Here is a 19,291-nt window from a genome sequence, read left to right as displayed (position 1 = left end):
CTGTAGGGTAAATTGAAACTCATCTTTTGCACGTGGTCCAAATTATTCACAGAAAAATGTCGCTTGGTTAGCCACCAAAGGTTTACCCCTCCCTTCATTTCTTCTTTTCTTTTTTCACTCTGATTCGAGCAAAATCTTAGTCTTGATCTTAATCTAAATTACGGGATAGGGGAATCGAATTTAGATTTAGATTTGATAAGTAATTTGATACTTAATCTAATCTTTTTCAGTCTGATTCAACGTATTCTTTATTCCAAAAGAAAAACTAATATTAAAAACAATTTAGATTTCCTACAAACCTGACTTTTCCATTTTCATTGTACCCCAAAAGAACATGTAAACCCTAGACTATGTTTGGGAATGGGTAAGCTTGATTCATTGGCCCCATGGACCTCACAATTTAGCCTCAAATCATTCCTGAAATTCAAATTTCGTCGCACTCTACCACCAGTCTAATGATATTATTCTTCACTTGTAAATGAGAGGTTTTAGGTTTAATTTTCACCAAAGATGAATTTGAACCGCATTATCTTAAAAGAAAGTTGGCATCAAATGATTCAAATTCCACCAAACTTTGGGTGAATTTAGAGAATCCAATTTTAATTTTACAAAAGATTTCGTTGTAACAAATACACAGCGTAACATGGTTCTCTTCATTGAGTTCTCCATTTGGCTGCTACTTACAATACGTTTAGGGATCAAACCACACGACGAAGATACCAACGAGGCCGAAAAAAAGCCAATTACATGTCACCTACTACAAGTAAGCATAGCACCCAATAACTTCAATTGTTCAGTATTCCTCCACCCCCCCCATCATTTTGTTCCCTCTTGAGTCCCCCTAATTTCGACATAAAATAAAACTAAAACGAACCCCGCTATTCAGTAACATCGCATCTACATCAGCATCACAATGTATAAATAATAAGGGAGGGGGAAGACAGACAAATTTCTGAGGAAATGAATTCCTATTTACAGGCCTCTTTCTTCAGCCTAAAATCCTAAAAAAAAACCAGGCAAAGCAAAGAAGCCAATCCAATTGTACATTGAATGATACGAGATCAAGTCACCGTGTAAGGTACTGGATTCTCTCTAATGAACAGTTGGGGTTGGAGGAGATGTTGCCCCTCAACACATGCTTGGAGTCCAGGACCACAGAGCCAAACCCCTTCTAACTTTTTCATCCATTGCCTTTAGGAGCTAACCGAGCAAGAACTTGAAAACGTCACTTAGTGAAACAATGCCTTCAACCCGCTTACTGCCAGCTTCTACAATCACAAGTCGTCTAACACCTGAAATCCAAGATTTGAGGGAAGTTAAGCGGGAAGATTAGCTGGACATATCGTTTCTCCATACGATCATAGCTCTGCAACTTTACCCAACAGCAGCTTAACATTAAGTCTGTAACGCTTCTTTATAAGAAAGCGAATAAAGCAAATATACCTGGATTGGCCAATCGCTCCATCACTTTATGCAGAGAATCACTGCGCAAACACATCTGACATCTTTGACCTCTTGGTTCATAGGGAGAGAATGAGTCTTGCCCCAACTGCAATGCCTACAAAACCAAAGATAAGAACTAAGACTACATCCCTTGAAGATTCTCCAAAAGACAAAAACACCCTGGACCGTCCAAAGAAAAAAAAAATCCTTAAAACTGAAAGAAGAGCCACCTAACTAAACCACAACTTATAATTCTCAAAATCATAAGGCCCCTAAATCTCCCGATCCACAAAATAAATGATTGGAATTCTGTCTCTAGTGCATCTGAAAAACCGTGATTCCATAAGATATTTAAGATGCACAAAAGAAAGTACAAGTATATCTGTATGGAAACCGAAAAACAACTATGTTCACGGATTACATCATTTACCCGTTGAATACTCATTTCATTGAGATTAATATGAGCATATGCTCTATCTTTAGCCAAAGCTGTTATGTCACTGTATAGAAAATGTGAATGGAAAAATATTAGTAATGGTTCGTTAAAATAAAAAACAACTGATCATTTATTTCAATCAATGACGACAACAGCAGTAATTATACACAAATAGAATTACAACTACCTTCGACAATATATATCCAGTAAAGAGTTAGTATCATCAACTATAGGTATTGAACTTACTTGAGCTGCAAAGCAAACACAAAAATGCATTTGAGTTAGCATGATGGGATATACGTCTAAAATATTTGCACACTCCAAAATTTTGGTGTTATAATATAAAGTCATCCATCCTGTGCGTTGATGTATAACCCAAAAATTAATCGTAACAAATCCTTAAACACAAGATTAGTTCAGATAACTTGACTCCACTTCCTAAAATAGCAGGCCTGCCAGATGTCAATGCAATGCATGGATGTGTGTACCATCTATCGGACATGGCATCCCACTATAGTTCAAACCACAAGACTAACCTTGAACTAGCAAGTTAAGTGCTGCACTAAGCGAAGCACTTGGTCTCAACATTGCTAATGGCCGACGATTCGACTCTCCAATTTCTGGAACCCAAGTACCCACATTAAGTGCACATATTGGTGCTTGAAGTATGGGTAATGAGCTAGATGAATGCCTAAAGTACCTGCAAACACCTGCAAATACATTTATCAGTAGTAGTACCAACTACGAACTGAACCTACGGTATTATACAAGAAGTTTCCAAAGAGCTTACATTTTAAAATACCAGACAGTGAAGCAAGATGTAATAGCTGTGGAAATGAGCCATCTTCTGAAGATGAATGGATAATTGGAACCGTAGCAAAACCATTTTGCAAAATTTTCAAAACAACATCTTTCATATTATCATATGGTCCAGCCTGAAAAATCGATAATGAACCAGTCAAAGCAAAATTATTAACCTAATCATGATACAAAAACTATCATATGGTCATGCAAGACAGATTATATCTCCATATGAACATTCGCATTTATGCTAACGAGGACTATGACAGTGGTTGCACGTGTGACAGCCCATTTGTTCCTGTCATACTACCATAGCATTCAAGTTTCAACTTTGATATTTGTTTTACTTGTTTGGAACTTTGGAGACAAACTATTACTGATTTGAATAGTGACAATCCTTTGAATCCTTTCTAATGATCATTAATGAGTTCACATTGTATGCAACAGAAGAGTCTGCAACAGCTTCACAAGGAGGGCTGCTTCTGTGTGCTTGTGCACTCATGAAGCAATTCTCCAAGGCATGAAATCATAAGTTCCGTCTTGTGTCTTTTAAATAAGATTTCAAAATAATTCCAAATCAAGCGCAGACACATAAAAACCTTATTGCATGAATCCCTAGGATAAAACGTTATGAATATTATATGCAAGATGCATATATTTTTGTATAACAGGTTATGTTCTTTTGCCAGATACCTGCCATGTTATGTTGTCAAATTTTGAATCTAGCGACACAAATTGAAGTTAAAAATAAAATCCACCTGATCAATGGTCCATATTGCATTTACAAGACAGAAATTCAAACAGTGACATAAAGCACTCACATGGACTAACTGTCTGGGCACTGCTCTCCCATGTCCATTAACCTGTCCATTTAGATATGCTTTTCCCTCTTTCCATGCAGCTATAGTATGTGTTTCAAGCTCTTCCTCTGTCAAATTAGATCCATGGTTTCCAAGCTAAAAGATAAACGGTAAGTTAGCTACTTTAAGAAATTAACATACATCACTCAAATAGTCAAATGCGGGTACGTGCATTGCACAAAACTAATAGCAAAATTCTACATAACAAGTACTTGGTCAATAAAATAAGCTGATAAAACTTTAACAAATGTCTGATTCACAATTTCCTAAGAATGTATACGTTATTGAAGAACAAAGTAAAAACAAACAGGAGATTGGAAATCTCAAACTAATATATTTGAGCTTTTGGCATCAAATTACTATCCAAGAATTCAAAATAACAAAGAGATAACTGCATCTTAAAGAACTCACCAGAGCGAAAAAAAATCATTTCAGATTCAAACATACCTCTCTCAATATTAAAATAAAATCCAATGCGCTAATAACTCCAACAAAACGTCCATTGCTGAAGTCCCAAAGAGGCGCCAAAGGGATTCCCTGAAAAAAAAAATGGCTCAGAAGGGTGCACATGCTGGCTCATTATCAGCATCAAGCAAGCATGCCAAACAAAAAAATAAAAGCAAGTTACCGTGCAAATTTTGACAACTAGCAAAGCTTAGATAAATTCCTTAGTTGAATTGAATTTATAAAAATAATGTGAAAATGTCAATTGAAACAATTACATAAAGGGTGTAATCATGTGAACAAAGGGACCCATCAAGATATCTAGGGGGATCCTCCGGTTATGACATGGAACTTAATATGAGTTACTTTAGAACTTCCACAATGCCCTATTAAAAATGATAATAATGCCATCAAGCTAGAATGTATTTATTTCCTCTTCCAAAAATCAAATACGCAGAGCATGATTCAACCGACAACGACAAACGTCTTTTCTTTGTACATACCTGCTCATGCAATATATGAAACGCTTTCTTTACAGGTAAATCAACATCCAAGGCAACAACCTGTAAACTTGATGTGATTAAAAAAAAGAGAAAAATGGGCCTAATGCATAGTACATCAAATTCATATAGACGAACAAATGTGGAATGCATAAAGGAAGGCCAATGACAAAGCATCCAAACCTTGCCTGACTCGGGGAGTAGTTCATATGTGGTGTGTGTAGACAGGAAGACAGAAATACGATGACGAGAGCTCTGCAAATCAACCTCTGATATCCTTGGTAGTACATCGGTTAAAGTACCATCTGTAATCCGGACCTGTGGTACAAAACAGATCACAATCCACTCTTACTAATAACTCATTGGAGAAAAAATAATTGAAAGAAAATACAGCTTATAGGAGCATTAAATGAGTATTAAAATGCAAGAAAGAATATTTTTTGGGAAAAAAAGGTGACTCGGACCATGCGTAGCCCATTGGACTCTGCAAGGTTCAAAATGTGCAAAGTTCAGCAGTGCATAAATTCCATGAGCAACCTAATTACTCAAATACAAACAAATCGCATGGATGGGATAATGTTGAAGCACCCCTAATTTCAGTAAAATCATATAGGAAAGGTTAATAGAAAGAGCATTCAATTTCGAGGTAGCAATCATATGATCTTAAATGCCGCCCCAGGGAAAAAAACTACAGAATCTTAAATAATAAGGAATGAATGACTCTTACCAAACGCCTAAAGGCCTCATTATCCTCTTCCATATAATTAGGTCCAGAAGTTATCTCTGGGGTTACATTCGGATGAAAGAGATTAGGATCTGTAGCCAAGAGAATGGTGTTCACTAACCCATATTCACCACTCACGAAAGGTTGGTGCTCATCATGTCGCCATTCGCCATCAACAAAAAACTTGTACTGTAGTATGAGAAACACATGCTAGTAAGACTTTGATGATAGTGTATAAAGTCCTATCCACATGAACACTGAACACCCCGTCCTATCAATGTGAACAGAGAATACCCCAGTACTAGCATTCTAAAATCAAACTGCATGCAGGCTAGATAAAAATACACACATTTGATCACTTCAACAAATAAAGTTCCAAACTGGTGATCCACTTGAGGTGAACATCTCATTTTCGAAAGGAAAAAAAAAAATAGTAAGTATGTGATATCCATAGATTATTATTAATATTCCTCTATACATCTGTGAGCCAAGCCAATTATCCAGAATTCATATCAACCACCACATCACCTCCTACACTCAAATTTCTCAGCACTGACTCTATTACTTGATATATTACTACTAATTCAGCTTAATCAAGCATCCAATATGGATTTCCAAACTGTAAGTTCACATAATATCGCCACATGGAAAATTTAAATATATTCATAAACAGAAATCCCATGAGGAATACGTCAAGAAAGATGCAAAACAAGACAATACAAACTTCACTGCCTCAAACAACTCAGCTTTTTCACATGGAGATTTGAACCTTGGGTGTCTACCCTCACAGTCTCACCCCACCCATCCAATGCAACTTGCGCCAAGGCTCATTTACAACCATTTTGTTTTCCATAAGTTCATATTTTCATAAAGTGAACAGGTCACCAAACTCTTAGTTCTTATATACCATATAATTAGTTCATCATCCTAAGACTATAATCACTGAGCGCTTTAAATCAACTACGGTGGGCCACAAAAATATTCCACTTACAAAAGGATATTCAAACTAAAATAATCTTCTTTAACCTTACAGTACTGCATTAATATAGTATAATTCAAACGAAATTTCATAATGGTAATACCTGATATTAACCCTTCATATTTCTTCTCATCAATACCAAGTTTGAGTGCATGAAGACTATGACTTGATTCTACTAATTAAATTCACCTACATTACAATCAATTATTAACAAAACTCAACTACATTACACCTTTTTCCACGGCCTGCATTCAAATTTCTCAACTTTGCTCCTTTAAATGTCAAGATTGATATGATTCATTACAAGCTTTCTCAATGAATCCATCATCTATGGTCACCGAATCAACGGTGCATGACTGCTACTGCTCATATTCCCACTCAAAGGTGAAAGCACATGAATTTATGCAACAACACCTATTCAAATGCTTTAATTCCAACACAAAAAACTTACTTGGTGGTATCCAGGGGTTACGCTGTAAATAGCTTGAAACACGGTGGGGCAACCCTCAACTGGCGTCATAGGAATAAGTTCAGACCATCTGCTGCAGAAAGAACATACCATTTTAGAAACACACAACTAAATTACTCAATTTAATCAAACAAAGCAGCCTAAAACTCAGATGGAATTAAATTCCATTTATATATAAACAAAATTCGAGACTGAAAACTCAGAGTCTCACCGGGCAAATGAACCACTGAGAAACACACTTCTGCCCCCATAAGGCCACACAAAACGCATTGGGATCAACACCGTGCTCGGTGCTCCACCAACATCCCGCGCCGAATCCATGTTGGTAGCAAACATTTGCCCCCAAATTTACACAAATTTCAACCCTCCAAGCAATACAAACTCCCTACGACATGCCCGCTCCTTTCATTTACCGCAAAAACAAAAATTCAACCAAATTACGGTAAAAATCCCAAAATCAAACCAAAAGAAACAAAATTTGAGCTGATTCAACACAATCCCAGAGAAACCCAACAAAAACTTAATAATTTAATGGAGATTTTACTTCCGGAAGCTAAAATAAACCGCAAAAACCCTAAGCACATGGAAATTGGGGGCAGAAAAGAGAAAATCTACCAATTACAACAGCGAAACGCCCTCCATCTCGGGAAATCGATGAAAAAGGCAAGTGAAATTAAATTGGGGGAATGGAAACCCTAGCGGAAATAATTAAGATGGAAATTTAAAAAATTGGGTGAGAAAATCGAGGAAGGGGTTGCTACACGATCGAATCTAATTTTCGAACCCTAGAAGACAGAGAACTCTGATAGTGATGTTTAAAAAAAATCATAAAACCATATGTTTTTTCCTTTATTTTTATTTTATTTTTTATAAATTTTATTTTTCTTAAAAAAATTTACAGAGCAAAGGAACTGCTACCAAAGAGCTCGAAAATATTTTTTCTCACCAAATGATTCATTAGATTATTCATTATGAGCACATAGTGCACGTGTGAACAATTTCATTTTATTTTTTATTTTTTGTTTTTTATTAAAGAGTATGAAAAAATAATGGTGTGATAATTTCTTTTAATAGGTGCATATTTTATCTTAATATTATATAATTACTATTTTGTTCTTCTTATGTAAATATTGTGTATCAAAAGTGAGGGTAAAATAAGAAAAATAGAGATATGATTGTCATTTTCTCAAAATATACAAAATTACTATTTTACCCTCCTTATGTAAGTATTGCGTATCAAAAGTGAGGGCAAAATAGGGAAAAAAAAGTGGCAAAAAGTTGACAATGAGGGTTCTCTTGATAATAGTATAGATTAGTATAGTAGATGATCTAAAATTTTGATATTTATATAGTGCATGCACACAAATTTCAAAGTTTAAATTCATTCAACGATGATAAATAGGATAATGAGTATTACCACAATTTGAAAGTGGTGAGCAAAAATGCACACAAGAGGCTCTGTAAATTACCACGACTTTGGATAATTAACAATGACATGCAAGTTAATAAGGTGATATAATGTAATTGCTAAAACTGTAGGAAAGTTTTGGACTACGTGAGATGTTGTTCAAGTTTTTTATTTTTTTATTTTAATCACGTCATATGGTATGATTAGGGGTGGGTATAAAAACCATCAAACCGGAAAATCGAATCGAACTGTGACAAAAAAAACGTAAAAACCCGCATTGACCAAAAAAGTCAAAACCGGAACAAAAACCGAACCGAACCGTTTCAAACGGTCTCGATTCTAGTTTGGAAATATTAAGAACATAAAGAACCGGACCGAACCGCTTTTAATATAAATTATTGTTTTATTATTATTTTAATATAAATAAGACATTTTTCCAAGAAAACCATGTGCATAATCCCAATATTTTTCTTCACTTCTCTCCCCCTCCTTTGTTGTTTTATCACTTTTCTCCCCTACATTATTTTTCTCCATTCATTTCCAGTATATTATGCATTATGTACATTTTAGTTTTAGTTTAAAATCTACACTTTGGTCTTGATAAGCCTTTCTATCTTTTGATTTATATTTATATGCACACTTTCTATCATCCAGTCACAAATCTTGTAGATCTAGTAATGGAAACTCAAATTTATTTGAATTTGTGGTTGAAATATGTGTTTGGTATTAGAAGTAAAAAATTAGAAAAAACATATATATTATTTTGGTTAGAATATGCAACAACATCAGTATCCAAGAAAACAAAATAGTTACCCCTACATATTTTCAAATGCTGAGTTGAATTTAGTAGGTCAAATGTTTGTCTCTGAACAATGTTAAATAACATTTAGTTTTCACTTCCTCGTCTCTGTTGTCTAGCACCGTTCGCGGAAAATAAAATTCCAAGGTAATCTCAAGATTTAGCATTATTGGTTACCAGTATGTGTACAAAACCTATGATGGGCTTTAGCTGCTTTTAGGTAAGAAAGAAGGTTAAAACTGGGATTTCATCTGTAACTCTTTTCTACCCCTTTATGTTTCTGTGAACTTCTAACATGTTGGTTATTGTTCATATTTTCTGGTCTTGTGTATTTAATAGCGACACTTTTGTTACTGTCAAAAGATTGATAATCTTCTCGTGTCGAAAGATGTTCCTCTTCCGAACAAACAAAGAAAAACAAACTTTCTTTAGAGATCATACCCGCAGCTGCAACTCCTTTTGTTATGGAAGAAAATTGGGTGTGCTGTGATAGTTGTTCAGAATGGCAGCTACTACCTATCAGTACTATCTGGAGCAACTCCCAAAGAAGTGGTTGTGTAGCATGCTTAAATGATCTTTCATCTTAGTAATCAATCGTTCTATCTTTCTAGTTGTCTTCTGTTTTGTTCTGGTTGTGCAAGTCTTTGTGTCATGTCGAGTTGTTCTTCATCTGGTGTATGAATCATTACGTTTTGCAATTTCCTTTCGTCTAATAGATTATGTGCCTTGATGTATATCCTGGGATTATTGGGAGGTTGCAATCGCGACATGGGTGAATTACTGGCGACAATATTAGTTACTTTAGTTTGTTAAGTTTACTGACTTATACTTTTATCTCATTCCTATGTTGAGGTTGTCCAAGTCTTTGTTTTCTCTAACTGTTTTTCTCGTGTAGGGTGCAGAATTTAAGATAGTAAGTATCGTGAAAAACATAGAAGTTGAGAAATACACTCTACAATTCTATGTTTAAAATTTTCAGAGTATAGAAAGATAGAAGTAGTTCTAGGGTTTCAAATATTATTTTCTATTTTATTCTTCTCCTTAGGAGGTAATATATATATTTATATATACACACACACATACTACTTCACCTTGTGATACAAGGAATATTAAGGAGAATTATAACCAAACTAGGAAACATAAATACATTTCTATTCCACCTAAACCTCTGACTCACGTCAACATTCCCCCTCAAGTTGGAGCATAGATATCTCTTAGGCCCAACTTGTCAAGTGAATCCTGAAACCTTCTAGCTGAGACTGCATGTGTCAAAATATTTGTCAATTGTTCATCTATCTTTACAAAAGGAATGTCAACCAACTTAATATTTAGTTTCTCTTTTATGTAATGCCTATCCACCTCAACATGCTTGGTCCTATCATGCTGCATGAGATTGTTTACTATCTCTCGCACTGCTTGATTATCACTATACAACATCATAGGCCTTTTAGGCTTAAATCCTATCTCATTAAGCAAAATCTGAAGCCACAAAAGCTCATAAATACCATGTGCCATTCCTCTGTACTCAGCCTCTGCCGAAGACCTCGCAACCACATTATGCTTCTTACTTCTCCAAGTTACAAGGTTACCAGCTACAAAAGTAAAGTAGCCTGAAGTGAATCGCCGATCAATAATATTTCCAGCACAGTTTGCATCCGTATATCCTTTCACTTCTATATGTCCATGTTTTCTGTACATTAGTCATTTCCCCAGAGTTCCCTTCAAGTAACTCAATATTCACATTATCGCCGCCATGTGATCCTTACTAGGTGCATCCATAAACTGACTCACCACACTTACTGCGTAAGCAATATATGGCCTTGTGAGCAATAGGTAAATCAACTGTCCCACTAACCTTTGGTATCTTTCCTTATTTGTCAAGACTTGATCCTGGTAGATTGCAAGGTGATGATTCTGCACAATAGGTGTATCCACTGGTTTTAACACGCCCCGATCCCGGTGTCCGTGGGACATCGAGAGGGTCACGTGTTGGCTGACACCCGATGGTGACGAAAGCCATTTAATTAATGCAAATGATGAGAACATGGAAAATATGCATATAAATTTTGTTCGAAAACTAATATAATAAATAATATTCAACTGCCAAAAATGAATTCACAAAGATAATGCATGACATGTTCAGAGCATATATCTATTTCAGAATATAAGCGGAAGGTGAAATTACAATGATGTCAGGACATAGGAACGAGGATTACGACCTGAGCTACGAGGCATTCCCTTACCAGTAACATCTAATAAAACAGTTATTCAACGTACTAACCCCCAAAGTTTTATGAAAACTAATAGCATAATATGTAATAGGTTTTCCAAAAATCCTAGTATGCCATAAAATCTTTCATGAAACATATCTCATAAAACCTTTCTAAATAGTGATATCAATATCAGTATCTCTCAGCCCGAAGCCATCAATATATATATATATGTTTGCACCATACTGAGGGTCTCTGTATTTAGATCTCGTATAAATACTCGGGGAACTCAAATGTAATTATGTAATAAATGGAGGGGCAAATATGTAAAAAGGGGAGAAGCCCTTATTCTATAAAAGGGCCTCCTCACCCTTACAAACCTCATGCCCTCACATTCAGAGAGCCTTATTCTCACATTACAGAGGCTCTCTCCCTCACAATATTCTCAGAGAAATACAATAATCAGTGTGGACGTAGCCCAAACATTGGGGTGAACCACGATACATCTTGTGTTCTTTACATCTCTTGCAGATTCACGGTCGGATTTACGTTGTTCCAAGGCCTTCAATTTTGTCCATCAACAGTTGGCGCCATTTGTGAGAAACGATACGAAAAGTTGTGTCGGTTCTCTTTCATTTTTTCACATCCGTCGTGAATCTGCAAAGAAAACTCAGGAACCAAACAACCCAACACCCACACACAGAGACACAGCAACAAGCCATTGAAATGAATCCACAGCATCAGGTGTTGCTTAGCAGAAACTGTAGCAGCACTGTCTCTCTTCTCCCCCACAACTCCTCCGCCTCTATCAATCCCACCACCGCATCTTCAAATATCTCATTTGGGTCATCGTCAGCCCTCAATTTCAATCAACAGCGACCACTTTCACTGCCAAAAGGGCGGCCCTCCAAACCATCGCAGCTTATTCCGAATGAGACAGAGAATCGGCCTTCGAGTCTCTGGCCAAAGAGCTCCGTTGGATTCTGGAGTTGCCAGGGGTTGTCCAGGCCCCTGCTTGTTTTAATGTTCTGAGAAAGAGAGAGAAAGAGTTTCAAGGTTTTTTCATTCCATTTGTTTCGGACAAAGAGAGAGTATGAGAGCTCTGAACCGATTAGAAATGGTGGCTTCTTTTCTGCTCAGATCTACCGTCTAATCTCCATTGATCGAAGCTTCCCACGCCGACCTCGCCGCTTCCGCCGCCGCCTCTTTCAAGGTGTCAAGCGTTGGGTTTAGCCGCAATCTAAACTATCCCAAGGTGCAATCATCCATTTTTGGCACTTCCATCCCAAGCAGGTCATCTTTTTTACAAATATGCAGAGCCAGAAGCGTCTAACCCATTAAGGCCACAACGATCAAACTGTCAGCCACAGTTCAGAGTAAGAACGTCCAACCCATTAAGGCCACAGCGACCAAATTGTCAGCCACAATTCAGAGTAAGAGTGTCCAACCCATTCGTCTGGTTTCATCGCCACCAAGTTGCAGATCTAAGTGCGGGAGCTGCTCGCCGTGTAAAGCAGAAAAGAAAAGAGAAAAGAAAAGAAACCAGAGAGAAAAGTAGAAAGAAAAGCAATCAAATGAACTGCGGCATAAAAGCGAAAGAGAAAGGCGCAATGGGAAACAAAAGCGAAAGCAAAGCAGATCATTCCGAGAAAAAGCAGAAAGCAAAAGTGAGGCTTTTCTCTACGAGAGCACATGGGGACACTGCAAAAGCAAGGAATAAACACATCACCAGAATGATGTGATTTACTTTTCTTGTTTTTGAATGATGTGATTTATTTTTCTTATCTTTCGGAGACATCTGTATAAACCCCATCAGAGGGTAATAATAAAAATAAAAATAAATAAATAAAAAAGGGCAAGCCCAAAATAATGGGCTGGAATATTATGTGGAGGGCAAAGGCCCATATGCTCAAAAGAGTCAGACCCTATATTATCACCAACCAGGTGATCAAAAGTACGTCCAGTACTACAAAAAATTATTCGGCAGCCTGCCGCTATTATCATCAACCAGGTGATTAAAAGTACGCCCAATACTCAAAAATTATTCGGCACCCTGCCGTTATTATCACCAACCAGGTGATCAAAAGTACGTCCAGTACTACAAAAAATTATTCGGCTGCCTGCCGCTATTACCACCAACCAGGTGATCAAAAGTACGCCCAGTACTCCAAAATTATTCGGCAACCTGCTGCTATTATCACCAACCAGGTGATCAAAAGTATGTCCAGTACTCCAAAATTATACATGAGCATCACTCATGTTCATCATACATCAACATTCATAAGCATCACTCATGTTAATCATACATAAACATTCATGAGCATCACTCATGTCAACATTCATGAGCATCACTCATGTCAATGAACATAAAACATTCATGAGCATCACTTATGTCAATCAGTTTCGAAAGCTTCATTTACAAAACTCCAACTTCGAGAGCTCTAGCTTCAAAAGCTTCATTTACAAAGCTCCAGCTTCAAAAGCTTCATTTACAAAGCTCCAGCTTCAAAAGCTTCACTTGCAAAGCTTCACCTACAAAGCTACAGTGCAGGGTATACAAATACCGCCTCCGAACAACCGTCACTTCGGCCAAAACATGGATTCAATTTAAAGTCTCCAGCTAACAGACTCTATTGACCGAAGACTTGGGGAACTACATTATGTACCATAAATTGGGCCTCAACTGGGCCTCATAAAAATACTTGGGGGACTTAGCCCATTATTTATGTATTAATGAGCGAACCCTTATTTTATAAAAGGGACTCCCTCACTTCCATTAGAGAGTATCGCCACCAGCTGAGCAACCGCCTCGCCACGAGTGTCAACTCTAGCCATCATTTATGTATTGAGGAGCGAGCCCTTATTTTATAAAAGAGATTCCCTCACTTTCATCAGAGAGTATCACCACCAGCTGAGCAACCGCCTCGCCACAAGTGTCAACTTTACCCATCATTTATGTATTGAGGAGCGAGCTCTTATTCTATAAAAGGGACTCCCTCACCATCATTAGAGAGCATCGTCGCCTACTGAGCAACCGTCTCGCCGCGAGCATCAACTCTAGCCCATCATTTATGTATTGAGGAGCGAGCCCGTATTTTATAAAAGGGACTCCCTCACCTTCAACGCCACAAGCCGAGCCAACCAAGGCAACATAAGCTACAAGCCGAGCAGCCTCGCAACATGTGCTACTTCTAATTGAGCATCATTTCACTTTGAACACCGCCTCATATCAAGTATCAGTTCAAGACGACATCTAGTTACTTCGGCCCACACATGGACTGAATTTCAAGTCTCCAGCCAAAAGACTATCTTGACTGAAGACTTGGAGGACTACTGTTTATACCATACTTAGGGCCTCCGTATTTAGATTTAGTATAAATACTCGGGGGACTAAAATGTAATTATGTAATAGATGAATGGACAAATATGTAATAAGTGATGAGCTCTTATTTTATAAAAGGACTTCACACTCTCCTAATTAGGGGAGTCCAATTCTTAGGCCTGAGATCCCCAAACTCCCTCACATTCAGAGAGCCTCATTCTCACATTACAAAGGCTCTCTCCTCACAATCTTCTCAGAGAAATACAATAATCAGTGTGGACATAGCCCAAACATTGGGGTGAACCACGATACATCTTGTGTTCTTTACATCTCTTGCAGATTCACAATCGGATTTACGTTGTTCCAAGGCCTCCGGTTTTGTGCATCAACAATATATATATATATATATATATATATATATATCAACTTAATCCACTCATGTTTGTTTTATGCCCCTTTAGGATTTAGAATCGAGGCGTACAATCTTGACGTCAAGGCACTTCCGCATCAGTATCTTCGAGTCCTCTCGTTGTAGGACCCACTCATTTGTTCATTCAATTTTACATTATTTTCTTTTTAGTCTTCTAGATTAGTTGTATGCTATGAACACGTTCCTTAAATGCATACTCATTATATTTAAATTTGTAAGTCTTAATTATTTCTTGTTCTCATGCATTCTAATATGGCTTCGTCACCTTCGAGTGTTGACCAACACGTGCCTACCTTGGTGTTTGGGAGAATATCAGGGTCGGGCATGTCAGGTTTACACCTTAGCATACCAGTTTCAGACAAAAGATCCAATATATATTTCTGTTATGACAAGTATATTCCTTCTTGAGACCTAGCAACTTCAATCCCTATGAAGTATTTAAATCCCCTAAAACTCGGAAGATAAGTATCTCTGTAATCGTTCAATTTTCATTGTATCATCACAAGTGATAATAATATCATCCACATATATAATGAGCAAGGTTACTTTGCCATCTTTGTGTTTGATGAACAAAGTATGATCTGAGTTACCCTATTGTTACCCGTACTTTTTCATTGCCTGGGTGAACCGCCCAAACCATGCTTTGGGTGATTGTTTAAGACCATACAATGTCTTCCTAAGTCTACACACTTTCCCACTGGAGTTTGCAGTGCCATATCTTGGTGCAAAATCCATGTACAACTCTTACTCTAAATCTTTATGCAAAAATGCATTTTTTAAATCAAATTGTCTTAAAGACCAGTCAAGATTGGTAGCAAGAGATAATAAAACTCTAATGGTATTCATTTTCGCCATGGGAGTAAACGTTTCCTGGTAGTCTACCCCAAAGGTTTGGGTAAACCCTTTGGCCACTAACTTTGCCTTGTATCGATCAATTGTTCCATCAGCCTTATGTTTTATAGTTAACAACCATTTGCACCCCACTGATTTCTTCCCCTTGGGAAGCGTAACCACACTCCATGCATTATTATTATTATTTTTTTGTAATGCTTCCATCTCAATTTGTATTTCTTCTGTTCATTTCGGATATTTCAAGGCTTTTTCCACTCTGGTAGGTATTTTGATAGTTTCCATTTGCCGAACAAGTGCATAGTATTTCGGTGAGAGTCGATGAGTGGATACATAATTTGCAATGGGGTATTGCACATTTCCTTCTGGAGAGTACCTATCAGTGGTTTTCCTCGATTTTGTCGATGAGGCAACACATAAGATGTTTTCACAATATCTGAGTGAGAACTTACCCCAGGGATACCCTTTGGATCATGAACGTGTCCTTGAAGAGTATAAGAAAAGTTGAGATTGACGTGTTTTACTTCAATGGAGCTACACATTTGTCCACTTAATTCTAGACACCCATCACTTAGACCTACGGTTGCTAATATCAAGTCTGGCCCATTTGAGTCGACATTAAGTACCCCAGACGCTTAAGGACTTGGGATGGTTGCTATTGACTGATCCCGCCCAACTGGGCTATCAATATTTGAGAAATCACATAGCCTACTTGGGTTGTCACGGTTTAAGAAATAACATGGATTGCATGGCCCACTTGGGCTGTCACGCTCTAAGCCATTTGGGTTTTTGTCTCTTGATGTTCCATCTCGGGTTTCTTTCAGTGCAGCAAGGATGTTGCTGCTGTTACTATCTTGATTAGGCAGCCCACTTGGGCTAGCAGAAGAATCTGCAGAGGTAATCTTCACTATACCGAACCTGCCATAATCGTCAATTAAGGTTTGTCTTCCCCTTAGGAGTATGGCTGGGAGGAAAAAACAATTCGTCTTCAAAGAATGTAACATCCATAGTGACGTACGTATGTTGAGTAGATGGATGATAACATCAATACCTTTTTTGTTGAGGATTAAAGCCAAGGAACACACATTGCACTGCACAGGGATCAAGCTTGCTTCTTTAATTTTTGTGAAGATGGACATATGCCACATAACCAAAAACCTGGGGTTCGAGATAAAAAGTGGAACAAAGCAAAACATGATCTGCAAGCACGGCCAATGATGTTCTAAAAGAGAGAACATGCGATGGCATTCAATTCATGAGATAAATAACATAAGTGACTGCATCAGCTCAATATGTCCGGGGTGCACAACTACCAATAAGAAGAGCATGGGTAATCTCAAGGATGTGCTGATTTTTTTGTTCGGCAACTCCATTTTGCTGTGGGGTTTGAGTACACGTAGTTTCACGAAGAATGCCCTTTTTCGTAAAGAAATTAGAAAGATCCTGATTAAGATACTCACCACCGTTGTCTGATCGAAGCACTTTAACAAGGATTGAATATTAAGTATAGACCATGTGATAAAACTTTTTGAAGATGCTACCCACATCACTTTTGTTTTTTTAAGGTACAACTAAGTCATTATGGTGTATTTATCAACAAATGTTACAAACCAATGCACTTCATGCTGAGTAGTAACCGGAGAGGGTCCCCACATATCAGAATGAACTAACTCAAAAGGAACTGTTTGTTTATTATAACTTGGAGAATACGAAGCACAATGGCTTTTAGCTAATGTGCAAATATTGCATTGTAGAAAAGAATATGAGATATCTTTAAACAATGATGGAAGTAATTTCCGTAAATATCCAAAAGAAGCATGACCAAGTCAACAATGCCACAATTTACTAGTCTTCAACTTCCCACTATTACGACCTTGAACTTGATGAACACGACCCTGTGCAACATTGTCAACATAGTACAACCCCCCTTTTTAGTACCACAACCAATGATCACACGAGTCCGGATATCTTGAAGTAAATAGAAAGACAAAAATATTTGCACAACACAGTCTAATTACTCGGCGACCTATCCCACAGATAACAAATGGCTTGAGAGTGTGGGAACAAGTAAACAGTTATGTAATGAGAGAGTATGAATAAGTGTTATCGAACCTGCCCCTGTAACCGGGGCAATACCTCCATTAACAGTGACAATACTATATCGTGGTGGTGGTGTTATTGAGTTAAATAAAGTACGATCATAAGTCATATGATCAATGGCTTCAAAGTCAATGATCCAAACTGTATCAAGATCAACAGATGCAACTAAGGTTGTTCCCATGTTACCTGGATCATCAGATTGATCTTGAGAAACAATCAAGTTTAAAAGAGATAGTTGTGGGCCAAGACTGGCTAGATTCTGGTCTCTTTTTTATGGTCTTCCGCTGGTAGGCTCGGTGAGCCTTTACCGAGTCTGCCAACGTTATGATTTCCTTTATGTTCAGCGGTTTAGGCTGCATGCACGCCTGCTGCTCAATTGAATGGTGAATGCTAGACGTAGCATGCCAAGACTCTTGCATAAATGAGGTAAGTGCCGCAAGCCCAGTTCCTGCTTCAACATGTTTTTCTTGCCCAACCTCTGCAATCATTCGTTGTTCATCTATTAAAAACAACGACTTGGTGGATTGGTAGGATTTAGGTCACGTGTGACTCTCTTGTCTTGAGATCACACCTTGATTTTTTGCTTTTTTTTTTTTTTTTTTGCAAATTGATTTTGAAGCCAACAAGAATCTCTAATGTCAGCACCAAGATAAAATTATGATTTTGAGTTTCAATCTTTGCCTTCTTCTTTCAGTGTGATGAGCAGTGTCTCTTGCTTTGAGACGCTAAGATTTAGATTTCTAGGTTTTCTTTTCCTTCTTTTAGTGGGGTAAGCACTGCCTTTGAGTTTTTGGTGATTTAGGTTTATAGGGTTTTTCCAGTGAGTGGTTCTCTTACTTCAAGATCACGCTGTAAATTATTTTGGGTTTTTAGAGATTAGCAGCTAGAGTCAAAGAGAAAGAGAAAGGGCGAAACCTGCTTTGATGCCAAGATAAAAGTAGTTCTAAGGTTTCAAATATTCTTTTCTATCTTATTCTTCTCCTTAGAAGGTAATATATACTACTTCATCTTGCGATACAAGGAATATTGAAGAGAATTTATAACCAAATTAGGAAACATAAATACATTCCTATTGCACCTAAACTTATGACTCATGCCAACATAGAATGGGGGACGATGTTGTAACTTGGTTGCAGCCTTGCATGATGACCAAATGGAGGATTAAGGTTTAATCTTGTAGTACTTTTGTGGTTTCTTATGCACAATTTGAGTGAGCAATGTCAAAGATGAACGAGGCATTAATTAATTAATTAGTTAAGCAATTAAAGGATAAGCATGTTAAGGTTGGCAAATTTCATCAAGGATAATAGTTTACTCATTCATAGTAAAGGGAAGGTCCTTCCCCTAATGTGGAATCATTTTACCATAATATTATAATCAAAACCATTCATTATCTTTATCATTGTTTAAACTCTTCTACATATGGATTCGGTCGATTTGGAGACTATATAGCCATTCATATGCCTCAAATTAATAAAGAGTTATAGTAACAAGAAACATCCTCACAATGAACCGTC

The 19,291-nt window shown here is 37.3% G+C and overlaps 1 protein-coding gene and 1 long non-coding RNA gene across 3 annotated transcripts in view; both read right to left on the bottom strand.

Moving 5' to 3' along the window:
- LOC126606541 (uncharacterized) overlaps positions 1-19,291 on the bottom strand; it is a 91,874-nt gene that overhangs the window by 28,263 nt on the left and 44,320 nt on the right. The gene's annotated exons all lie outside the window — the stretch shown is intronic.
- LOC126606538 (sucrose nonfermenting 4-like protein) lies at positions 554-7,457 on the bottom strand. Of its 2 annotated transcripts, none has more exons than XM_050273934.1 (14): positions 7,272-7,457; positions 6,868-7,058; positions 6,639-6,726; positions 5,212-5,397; positions 4,668-4,802; positions 4,488-4,547; positions 3,988-4,077; positions 3,502-3,636; positions 2,670-2,814; positions 2,416-2,589; positions 2,067-2,130; positions 1,874-1,943; positions 1,444-1,558; positions 554-1,292 (listed from the first exon to the last, which is right to left on the bottom strand). In XM_050273934.1, exons 2-14 carry the CDS (start codon positions 6,990-6,992, stop codon positions 1,201-1,203), a joined length of 1,479 nt encoding a protein of 492 aa, XP_050129891.1. In that variant the 5' UTR covers positions 6,993-7,058; positions 7,272-7,457; the 3' UTR covers positions 554-1,200. The 2 variants fall into 2 exon arrangements, with proteins under 2 accessions (XP_050129891.1, XP_050129890.1); XM_050273933.1 differs by having other exon boundaries at positions 6,639-6,729; positions 7,272-7,456.

The sequence above is a fragment of the Malus sylvestris genome, chromosome 16 (genome assembly GCF_916048215.2).
Source record: "Malus sylvestris chromosome 16, drMalSylv7.2, whole genome shotgun sequence".
NCBI lineage: Eukaryota > Viridiplantae > Streptophyta > Magnoliopsida > Rosales > Rosaceae > Malus > Malus sylvestris.
Note: the sequence above shows the minus strand (reverse complement) of the source record. Positions and strands in the feature narration are given on the sequence as shown.